Source organism: Hemitrygon akajei, chromosome 25, assembly GCF_048418815.1.
Source record: "Hemitrygon akajei chromosome 25, sHemAka1.3, whole genome shotgun sequence".
Taxonomy (NCBI): domain Eukaryota; kingdom Metazoa; phylum Chordata; class Chondrichthyes; order Myliobatiformes; family Dasyatidae; genus Hemitrygon; species Hemitrygon akajei.
In genome coordinates this window covers 33,721,793-33,733,657 of record NC_133148.1, presented here as the reverse complement: position 1 = coordinate 33,733,657, position 11,865 = coordinate 33,721,793, and the positions used below count along the sequence as shown (strand labels likewise).

The 11,865-nt window shown below is 50.8% G+C and overlaps 1 protein-coding gene across 2 annotated transcripts; it reads right to left on the bottom strand.

Moving 5' to 3' along the window:
* Positions 1–6,745: 6,745 nt before the first annotated feature.
* Positions 6,746–10,973, bottom strand: LOC140716512 (uncharacterized). Of its 2 annotated transcripts, XM_073029309.1 has the most exons (3): positions 10,841–10,858; positions 9,070–9,214; positions 6,746–8,661 (listed from the first exon to the last, which is right to left on the bottom strand). In XM_073029309.1, the coding sequence occupies exon 3, from the start codon at positions 8,179–8,181 to the stop codon at positions 7,006–7,008; it is 1,176 nt and encodes a 391-aa protein (XP_072885410.1). In that variant the 5' UTR covers positions 8,182–8,661; positions 9,070–9,214; positions 10,841–10,858; the 3' UTR covers positions 6,746–7,005. The 2 variants fall into 2 exon arrangements, with proteins under 2 accessions (XP_072885410.1, XP_072885409.1); XM_073029308.1 differs by lacking the exon at positions 9,070–9,214 and having other exon boundaries at positions 10,841–10,973.
* Positions 10,974–11,865: the final 892 nt, after the last annotated feature.

The following is an 11,865-nucleotide window of genomic DNA, read 5'->3' as shown; positions in this document are numbered from 1 at the left end:
TGGTCTCTGTGCCGACGTCAGAACACCTTTCAAGGTGTTTGAACCCCTGCAAAGCGTCGGGCCCTGATGGTGTAGCTGGTAGGCCATCGAAAACCCGTGCCAACCAACTGGCGGGGGCATTCAGGGACATCTCCAATCTCTCACTGCCGCAGTCGGCGGTCCCCACCTGTTACCATATTTGGGTTTTGACTGAAAATAAAGATGGCTGGAATCGCTTAGCACTTTAGTGCAAGGGTTGTTTATTCGGTGCGTCAAAAATCAAACTTACAAAACTTAGTGAAAAGCAAACTGCCAATATTTACAAAAGATATCTATAAAAAAAGCACAATAAATAGCTCCATATTATTTTCAGTGTGAACTCCTGGCAGCCCGATCTCTCTCCCTGCCACTGAGAGCGAACGGCCTCGTTTCTTTAGGCACTGGGACATACCATCTTTAATTACCCACACAGTTAACTTAAGACTACACATGAATTAGAATATGACGCATACCGCAACGTAGTTACAATCACATTACAAAATAAGCAGGAGTATCTACCTTAAATGCAGTATACAAGCAATATATACACATTTACGCATCCCCATTACTAAATAAATGGATATTCCCGCAACAAGGCAACCCGAGCGCACCAGGACCCATTATATGAGAATATACCGGGGGGGGGGGGGGGGGAGACATTGAAGTGCGCACACTCCGAGTAATGACTGCAAAATGACAAGGCGATGTTTGTGTGCGAGAAATGCGCATGTGTAAGGAGCGCTCTCCGTCTGACCACCTGGGTAGGGCAATAATCACCCCAGTGCCCGCCCAAGAAGGACAGAGTGAGCCGCTTCACTATTACCCATTTGCACTCACATCCACTGTGATTGGATAGGTATATGGACAGGAAAGGAATGGAGGGTTATGGGCTGAGTGCGGGTCAGTGAGACTAGGTGAGAGTAAGCTTTCGGCATGGACTAGAAGTGCCGAGATGGGCTGTTTCCGTCAACACACACAAAATGCTGGTGGAACACAGCAGGTCAGGCAGCATCTATAGGGAGAAGCGCTGTCGACGTTTCGGGCCGAGACCCTTCGTCAGTCCTGGGTAATGCCGGCCGGTGGTATAGTGGCGCCAGCAGCGGACTGTGAGGCGAATAGTCCCGGGTTCAAACTGCACGCTTTCCAACTCGGACTCGTAAAAATAGACAAATGCAAAGGAAACAGTAAATGCGCCTCAGGAAGAAGACTCACCACAGGTCTACAGCAGACGCAACCTCACTCAATAGCAACACCTACCTCAGGCTACTATTTATTCATTACAGTCCAGCGTTCAATCTCATCGAAAACCTGGGCCACTGCAGATGGATCCTGACTTCCTCACCGGGAAACTACAGTACTGTATCTGTAGATAATACCTCCTCGCTGACTATTGTGATTTTTCGTGCCCCACAAACGACCAGGAGACGCAGAAGATTCTTCAAGAAGTGTTAAACTTCAATTTGCAAATCAAAGCTGAGACAGTCATTGAGCTAGTCGCCGATTGCCCACCGATCCTTGTACATAGCATTTTTTATAGCAATCTCCTGGTTTAGTATTCATTAGCATATCCAATCGGTCTACAGTTGCGTATCTCCAGTACATCAGCTCCCGACTTCCCACTATTGTTTCTACCCATTAACTTAATCATGTTCTAATCTACTTTTTGGGCCACGTGTTACCTCATCCCTGGCCACAGTTATCGCTTAGCTAGCCTCTCATTAACACACCATTATCTTCTTATTTGGCTACATTCTTAAGTTACTGATGTGTTCAATAGTACAGAGACAATACAGAGGTTTCATTCTCCTACTAAATTGGATACATGCATAGCAAATAGCAAACACAAAGCTGACTACATAGTTTTGGTTACACAGCAAACAATGCAACTTTCATACTCCGATACTATTTACACTGAGCCCACTGCTCTGCTCTTTCTACACCCAGGACTAACTCAAATCCCATCTATAAATTTGCTGACGACGCGACTATTTTTTGGCAGAATCTCAAATGGGGGCGAGGAAGCAAGCGGGGGCAACATATATCAGCTGTTGAATGGTACCGCAACGGCAGCCTCAGGCTGAACGTCAAGGAGTTGACTGTGGACTTCAGGAGGGGTAAGTTGAAGGAACACGCACCAGTCCTCACCGAGGGGTCGGCACTGAGCAGTTTCAAGTTCCTGGGTGTCGACATCTCTGAGGATCTATCCTGGGCCCAACATACTCTTGTGATGTCATAGAAGACACGACAGTGGCTACGCTTCATTAGGAGTTTGAGGGAAATTGGTATGTCACCCAAGACGCACGCAGATTTCTGCAGGTCTACCATGAGAGTGTTCCAACCGGTTACATCACCGTCTGGAGGGGTGTGGGGGTGTGGCGCACTGCACGGGGTCGGGAAAAGCTGCCAGAGGGTTACAAACTCAGTCAGCTCCAGCATGGGCACTAGCCTCCCCGGAATCCCGGAGATCCTCAAAAGGCGATGCCTCGAGACGGGCGGGATCCAGCCTTAAAGACCCCCATCACGCAAAGCGTGCCCTCTTCAGGAAAAGGAGGTACAGGAGCCCGAAGGCACACACTCAACGATGGGGGAACAGCCTCTTCCCCTCTGCCATCCATTACTGAACGGACAATGAACCCGTGAACACTATCTCACTGTTTTATTTGGTCTTTGCACTACATTTAATTTTAATATATATTTCTTAATATCATATTTGGTATATTCAATTATGTATTGCAACGTACTGCTGCCGGAAAACAAATTTCTTGACAGACTTGATAAAGGTGTATAAAATTATGATGGGTATAGACAGAGTGAATGCAAGCAGGCTTTTTCCACTGAGGCTAGGGGAGAAAAAAACCAGAGGACATGGGTTAAGGGTGAAGGGGGAAAAGTTTAAAGGGAATATTGGGGGGGGGGGCTTCTTCACACAGAGAGTGGTGGGAGTGTGGAAAGAGCTGCCAGATGAAGTGGTAAATGCGGGCTCACTTTTAACATTTAAGAAAAACTTGGACAGATACATGGATGAGAGGTGTATGGAGGGATATGGGCCAGGTGCGGGTCAGTGGGACTAGGCAGAAAAATGGTTCAGCACAGCCAAGAAGGGCCGAAGGGCCTGTTTCTGTGCTGTAATGTTCTATGGTTCTATGTGGTAGTGGTATTAAACCTAATTCCGTTTCTAAATACTTTTGAGAATTCAGCCAGCAATTTAACGAAGCACACTCCACAAGCGATGCCCTCGGTGTTAACCGGCGTTGTGTGTGTGTTAAGTTAAAAATTTACCGAGTTCTTTTCTCTGCTGGTCAGCTTCCCAATGTTGCCACTCTGTCATTCGTTGCCTCATTCCCCCCCCCCCCCCCTTCCTCATCATTTGCTCCGACCCCCACCACTGCCCACAGCCCCAAACCCTGACCTCTGCCGACCCGTCTCTGGTTTCCTGCTCCTCGTCATATGCTCCGAACCCCCAGTGGCCAATCGGAAGCTAGATTGCATCTCTGGAAACCAGCAGAAGGGGAGGGAGTGAAGTAAAGACCTGAGAAGTTGATTGGTCAAAGAGATACAGGACCGGAGAAGGGAGATTCTAATAGGAGAGGATAGATGGCCGTGGAAGAAAGGGAAGGGGGAGGAGCGCCACAGGGAGGTGATGGGCAGGTGAGAAGGGGGAAACGGGAATGGGGGATAGTGAAGGTGCGGGGGCAGTTACCAGAAGTTGGAAAAATCGATGTTCGTGCCATCAGCGTGGAGGCTACCCAAACGGAATATAAGGTGTTGCTTCTCCAACCTGAGTGTGGCCTCATCACGGCAGTAGAAGAGGCCCTGGACTGACATGTTGGAATGGGAATGGGAGGCCTCTGGGAGATCCTGCATTTTCTGGCGGAGCGTAGATCCTCGGCGAAACGATCTCCTAATCTATACTGGGCATCAGCAATATGCAGGAGGCCACAACGGGAGCACCAGACGCAGAGAACCCCAACAAACTCACAGGTGCACTGTCACCTCACCTGGAAGGACTGTTTGCGGCCTTGAATAGGAGTGAGGCAGGAGATGTGGGGGCACTTATTCCGCTTGCAAGGATAAGCGCCCTGAGGGAGATCAGTGGGAGGGACGAAATGACAAGGGATTCTGCACCATACATCCTTTCACGGTGCCACATGTAAAAATGCCATCCCTTCTCTCAGTTCCTCCGTCTCTCCCGCAACTGCATTTCATTCCAGAATGAAGGAGATGTCTTCCTTTCCTCCACCATCAAAACTGCCCTCACCCACATCTCTTCCATTTCATGCACATCTGCCCTCAACCCTTCCTCCCGTCGCCACACTGGGGATAGGGTTCCTCTTGTCCTCACCTACCACCCCACCAGGCTCCACATCCAGCACGTTATTCCCCATAACTTCTGTCATCTCAAACAGACACCCACCAAGTGCATCTTTTCCTTCCCCGCCAACCTTCCTGCAGGGTTCGTTCTCTGCGCGACTCCCTAGTCCACTCACCCCTCTCCACTGATCTCCCTCCTGGCACTTCTCCTTGCAAGTGGGACAAGTGCCACACCTGCCCCGACATTTTGTGTGTGTGTTGCCTTGGATTCCCGGCACCTGCAGATTTTCTCCTGTTTGTGGCCAACCAATCGGAACCAGGCAACAATTATGTCCAGTCTTAATTTTTAACAGTCCCTCTACCCAATAACAGGACTTCTGGGATCTTCCACAAAACAAACATGTGTCTGAAACCAGAGCCCGGACAAATCCGGCATGGTGCCGTGTGCAGCCAAAACACGGGATGGGGAAAGCGCATTGTATGTGTGCAGTCAAAGTTTACCGAGTTCTTTTCTCTGTCCTTCAGCCTCCCAATGTCGCCACTCTGTCATTCGTTGCCTCACCCCTCTTCCTCATCATTTGCTCCGACCCCCACCACTGCCCACAGTCCCAAACCCTGACCTCTGCCCACATTCCCAAACCCTGACCTCTGCCCACAGTCCCAAACCATGACCACTGCCCACAGTCCCAAACCCTGACCTCTGCCCACAGTCCCAAACCATGACCTCTGCCCACAGTCCCAAACCCTGACCTCTGCCCGCAGCCCCAAACCCTGACCTCTGCCCACAGTCCCAAACCATGACCACAGCCCACAGTCCCAAACCCTGACCTCTGCCCACAGTCCCAAACCCTGCCCACAGTCCCAAACCATGACCTCTGCCCACAGTCCCAAACCATGACCTCTGCCCACAGTCCCAAACCCTGCCCACAGCCCCAAACCCTGACCTCTGCCCGCAGCCCCAAACCCTGACCTCTGCACGCAGTCCCAAACCCTGACCTCCGCCCGCAGCCCCAAACCCTGACCACTGCCCACAGCCCCAAACCCTGACCTCTGCCCACAACCCCAAACCCTGACCTCTGCCCACAACCCCAAACCCTGACCACTGCCCACAGCCCCAAACCCTGACCTCTGCCCAGTCCCAAACCCTGACCTCTGCCCACAGCCCCAAACCCTGACCTCTGCCCACAACCCCAAACCCTGACCACTGCCCACAGCCCCAAACCCTGACCTCTGCCCAGTCCCAAACCCTGACCTCTGCCCACAGCCCCAAACCCTGACCTCTGCCCACAGTCCCAAACCCTGACCACTGCCCACAGCCCCAAACCCTGACCTCTGCCCACAGTCCCAAACCCTGACCTCTGCCCACAGCCCCAAACCCTGACCTCTGCCCACAGTCCCAAACCATGACCACAGCCCACAGTCCCAAACCCTGACCTCTGCCCACAGTCCCAAACCCTGCCCACAGTCCCAAACCATGACCTCTGCCCACAGTCCCAAACCCTGCCCACAGCCCCAAACCCTGACCTCTGCCCGCAGCCCCAAACCCTGACCTCTGCACGCAGTCCCAAACCCTGACCTCCGCCCGCAGCCCCAAACCCTGACCTCCGCCCGCAGCCCCAAACCCTGACCACTGCCCACAGCCCCAAACCCTGACCTCTGCCCACAACCCCAAACCCTGACCTCTGCCCACAACCCCAAACCCTGACCACTGCCCACAGCCCCAAACCCTGACCTCTGCCCAGTCCCAAACCCTGACCTCTGCCCACAACCCCAAACCCTGACCACTGCCCACAGCCCCAAACCCTGACCTCTGCCCAGTCCCAAACCCTGACCTCTGCCCACAGCCCCAAACCCTGACCTCTGCCCACAGCCCCAAACCCTGACCTCTGCCCACAGCCCCAAACCCTGACCTCTGCCCACAGCCCCAAACCCTGACCACTGTCTCTGATTTCTCATCCTGCTCCATTGAACACCCAGCTAATGGTCCCCCACTCTCCTCTCTCAGTTCAGAGGACAGTGGTGCATTCTAACAACCTGGCTGTGTGAGACACAGCTCTTTGGAAGCAGTGAGAATGACCCTCAACATTGAAATGAGTCTGGAATAAGGAGATTAACAGCCATCGCCATTCTTCCTCAGAGCAGGGATTTAAGGGACAAAGAACCCGGGAGACATAACTGCAGTGAGCTCGTTCTTCAGTCTGCAGAAAGTCACGCAGGGAATTCCTGGGAAACCTCCTCACACACAGCACAGTGACCATTTGGAACCCGTCACCACAGGGAGAGTGAGAGGTGAACAGCACGGATGGGGTTAAAAGGGCTGTCACGGAACAGAAACACGGTCAGGACCAGCTGGGCTGAATTGACTCCCCACTGTTCACTGTGTATGCTGTAGATTCACTGAGAACCTGAGACAGAGTTTAAAATATAATTTAATTATTAGTCACAGATGCAGAATATTAAACCAATCCCATCACAGGTAAACATCAGCAGTGATAATTGCAGAGTTCGACACCCAACTGTCCCATTTGAACTTGCCTCTGGATTCAGCGACTGTGACGGTGAAATATCCAACATGCAGCTTGTTTAATCTTTCTGCCCAGTGTGAACTCGGTTGTGTTCATAGTATTGAATGGACAGGTGAATCCCTTCCCACGCACCGAACAGGTGAACGTTCTCTCAACCCATGTGAATTCGCTGGTGTCTCATCAAATTGGACGACAGAGTGAATCCCTTCCCACATTCAGAGCAGACATACGGCCTCTCCCCGGTGTGAACCCGCTGATGTACCTTCAGCTGAAATGACTGAGTAAACCCCTTCCCACAGACTGAGCAGGTGAACGGTCTCTCCCCGGTGTGAACACGCTGATGTGTCAACAGGTGAGATGACCGAGTGAATCCCTTCCCACATTCTAAGCAGATGAATGGCCTCTTCCCGGTGTGAATTGACTGGTGGGCCAGCAGGTCAAAGGACCGAGTGAATCCCTTCCCACAGAATAAGCAGGTGAATGGCATCTCCCCAGTGTGAACTGACTGATGTGCTAGTAGATCAGATGACTGCGTAAATCCCTTCCCACAGTCTGAGCAGGTGAACGGCCTCTCCCCAGTGTGAACTGACTGGTGTTTCTGTAGGCTGGATGACTGAGTGAATCCCTTCCCACATTCAGAGCAGGTGAACGGCCTCTCCCCGGTGTGAACTCGCTGATGTACCTTCAGTTGAGATGACAGAGTAAATCTCTTCCCACAGTCGGAGCAGGCAAATGGCCTCTCCCCAGTGTGAACTGACAGGTGTGTCTGTAGTTGGGATGACTGAGTGAATCCCCTCCCACACATGGAACAGGTGAACGGCCTCTCTCCTGTGTGAACTCGCTGGTGAGTCTGTAGGCTAGATGACTGAGTGAATCCCTTCCCACATTCAGAGCAGGTGTACGGCCTCTCTCCCGTGTGAACGCGCTGATGTACCTTCAGTTGAAATGACTGAGTGAACCCCTTCCCACAATCAAAGCAGGTGAATGGCATCTCCCCAGTGTGAATTGACCGGTGAGCAAGTAGGTCAGATGACTTTGTGAATCCCTTCCCACAGTCTGAGCAGGTGAATGGCCTCTCCCCGGTGTGGACTGACAGGTGCTTCTGTAGATTGGACGACTGAGAGAATCCCCTGCCACATTCGGAGCAGACATACGGCCTCTCCCCGGTGTGAACTCGCCGATGTACCTTCAGTTGAGATGACTGAGTGAATCCCCTCCCACAGTCTGAGCAGGTGAATGGCATCACCCCAGTGTGAACCGTCTGGTGTGCCAGCAGGTCAGATGTCCGAGTGAATCCCTTCCCGCAGTCCGAGCAGGTGAACGGCATCTTCCCAGTGTGAACCGACTGGTGGGTCTGTAGCTGGGATGTCCGAGCGGAACTCTGTCAACACACGGAACAGCTGAACAGTCTCCCTCCCTTGTAAATTCCCGGTGTGTCTGCGGGTGGGCTGAGCGAGTGTATCCCTTCCCACACTGAGCGCGGGGGAATGATATCCCCCTGCTATCGATTCTCTGTTGATTTCTCGGGTCAGATGTCAGATGGTGAATTCTTCAGTTGAAGAACTGATCTCTGGTGAACCAGTGCTGGTGTGTTCTCAGCACCCCGGTTCCAGTGGAGTTAAAACAGAAAACTTCACTTCAGTTCAGACAAGAAGCACATTTCCAGTTGGGGTGAGATTCATCTTCATCTTCAAGGATTGACAGCACAAATATTGGTGTTACAAACGAAATATCTGGACAGACACGGCAGAACCGTTGTGCAGTTGTGTTTGACATTCCCGGACAGAAATGACTTGCCGTTTCTAACCTTTAAAAAGATTTACAAAAGACATCAATGGGTGAAGGACAGCGTTTCAGATGAATTACTTCTAGCGCCTTTGGCGAGCTCTGACATCACACTGCTACCGCGAAGTTTAACGCAAGTTGGAGGAACAGCTCACTGGATCCCGACTGACCAGCAAACCCTCTGACAGTTTTTATCTGTATCAGAATGGGCCGTCTCTACCGGCCATCAGTCTGTGACTTGGCTCAGCTTCTCTCTCTCCATTGGTATTATTTCAAGTTATGGGCATGTCTCACAGCGCTACAAAGACCACCTGATACCGCATCAATAAAAACACAAAATGCTGGCAGAACTCAGCAGGCCAGACAGCATCTATGGGAGGAGGTAGTGACGACGTTTCGGGCCGAAACCCTTCATCAGGAGTTACCTCACCTGATACCACATCAGTTCAGAAACGTTATTAGCTTGTGGTTACTGCTTGCCTGATGTGATTTTCCCCTTGTACATTGGGTGTTCAACGGTCTTCTTTATGTATATGTACAGGGTTTGTTTTTGGGTTTCTTTGTCTTGTGGCTGCCTGTAATGGGAGAGTCCAGTATCAGAGGGCATGGTTTGAGAATAAGGGGTAGGTCAATTAGGACAGAGTTAAGGAAAAACTTCTTCTCCCAGAGAGTTGTGGGGGTCTGGAATGCACTGCCTCGGAAGGCAGTGGAGGCCAATTCTCTGGATGCTTTCAAGAAGGAGCTAGATAGGTATCTTATGGATAGGGGAATCAAGGGATATGGGGACAAGGCAGGAACCGGGTATTGATAGTAGATAATCAGCCATGATCTCAGAATGGCGGTGCAGGCTCGAAGGGCCAAATGGTCTACTTCTGCACCTATTGTCTAAATCTGAAGGTTGTATAATGTACACATACTTCGATAATAAAGGTACCTTGACCTTGAACTTGGAGACTTTCTAATTACTCTGACCCCCCCTCCCCCCAGGTGATTGATGGGTTGAAGGCAGTACCAATGAATATGAAGGGGAGGGCATTAGTCTGTCTCATTGGACATTGTTAATATGTGGCACTTTGTGATATGACCACAACACCATAAGACATAGGAGCAGAATTAGGCCATCTGTTCCATCGAGTCTGCTCCGCCATTCAATCATGGCTGTTCGTTTTTTCCATCTCCTCCTCAACCCCAGTTCCCGGCCTTCTCCCCGTAACCTTTGATGCCATGTCCAATCAAGAACCTATCAATCTCTGCCTTAAATACACCCAATGACCCGGCCTCCACAGCTGCCTGTGGCAACTAATTCCCACAAATTCACTACCCTTTGGCTAAAGAAATTTCTCCACAGCTGTTTTGAAAGGGCGCCCCTCTATCCTGAGGCTATGCCCCCTTGAGCTAGACTGTCCCACCATGGGAAACATCCTTTCCACATCTACTCTGTCCAGGCTTTTCAACATTCAAAAAGTTTCAATGAGATTCCCCCTCATCCTTCTGAATTTCAGTGAGTACAGACCCAGAGCCATCAAATGTTCCACGTATGATAACCCTTTCATTCCTGGAATCATTCTTGTAAATCTCCTATTCAATCTTTTCTAAGATGAGGGGCACAAAACTGTTCACAATACTCAAGGTGAGGCCTCACCAGGGCCTTATAAAGCTCAGTGTCACGTCCTAGCTCTTGTATTCCAGACCTCTTGAAATGAATGCTAACATGGCATTTGCCTTCCTCACCACCGACTCTACCTACAGGTCACCTGTTACCCAGGACAAAGGGGATCGATATCATTATGTTCCGAGAGCCAACGGGACAACATATGCGCTCAGGCGTAGAAAGGTTCACAACAGGAGGAGGCGATTGTCTGAAGAATTAAAGCTGAAGCAAATATTTTGTGTTCCCTCCCCCACCACAACAACACGAATTGACATTTTAATTCTCCGGGAAGGCATTCTCAACACACGGGACTAACTGGGAATTATATTTCTGTTCCCAGTTCTCGGGTTTAGGTAGCAGGTGCCCGGCAGCGACTGAGAGAATGGACCCGCTCCCAGTCCTCCCGCCCGGGCTCGCAAACACGCCCTGCGGACAGAGTCACCCTGAACCAGACACCCGTAGGCGCCCTGGGGCATCAGCGGGAAGCCGCCCGGATCGAGGGAGAGGACCGGGCGCTGCGGGGCCCCGATCCCGGCGAACCCGCTCCTACCTGCCGGCGGACCCCCGGACCGGAGCCTTTTGTCCTTTGCGCGCATGCGCGCTCGGGCAGCTGCAGTCCTCGGCGCGTGCGCAGTGGGTGCCTGGGTCTGCGCTAGCCAATTCTGGGGTCAGAAATTCTGCCGTTACCTTAACCCACAAACAATACACTCAATCTCCACAGGCAAAAGTCTAACCCTCTCACGAAAGAAGACATTAAACACAGACATCCCACACTGCAAAAACTCATTTCAGGGAGGTATTCCCCCTCCCCCTCTCCGGCCGACCTCCAAGGGTGTATGTATACAAGACATTTGATATGAAAGAGCACAACAATTTCTTTGATCATTATTGTACCCGGCTAAAATGGCACATTCCTTCTCACACATGACATCGTTGCTTTCGTCAACCAAAATACCGCGTATGTCCGGATGAACTTGCAAAGATCTTCTAAACATTCAGGTCCCAGTGCCGTGTTCACAACAGCTGCTGTCTTGGTTGATGAGCAGGCGTAGTTTTTTTTGCTATTTCTGAATCAGGAAACATCTTTCCTGAATAGCCTGCCCGTGTGCTTACACCCCTGGAATGGCAGGTTATGCCCAACGATGAAAGATGTAAAGTACACCTCAGCTCTACTGACCTTCTCTGTCAGACTTTGGTTTTCTGCTGAAAAGAACCGTGAAATACTGGAGCAGCCTTCCCTGCACTTAGCCTCCCTAATATATTGTGGTCCCTAAAAAAAAGCATAAGGTGTATCCTTATTGACTTATGCAGAAAATGTGCCGTATGTACTCGTATTATATTATCATAGAGTCATTTTTTTTATTCTATTACAACTTTAAGCAAGTCCACAGGGAGTTTGGCCTCATCACGTAGAGTAGCTCCTTAGCAGCTAGCTAGCTAGTTTAAATACCGTTAGCTATCCTAGTGAACGAACGACACCTGTTAAACTCACCTCAACAGGTCTCTGTCTCTCTCCCCCTCCCCTTTCTCTCCCTCTCAAAAAAATCAGTTTCTAGAATATTGTATATAATTTGT

What these genes read in the sequence shown, in the direction of transcription:
- LOC140716512 (XM_073029308.1), bottom strand. Translation starts at nt 8,181, where the DNA reads ATGCCGTTCACCTGCTCGGACTGCGGGAAGGGATTCACTCGGACATCT.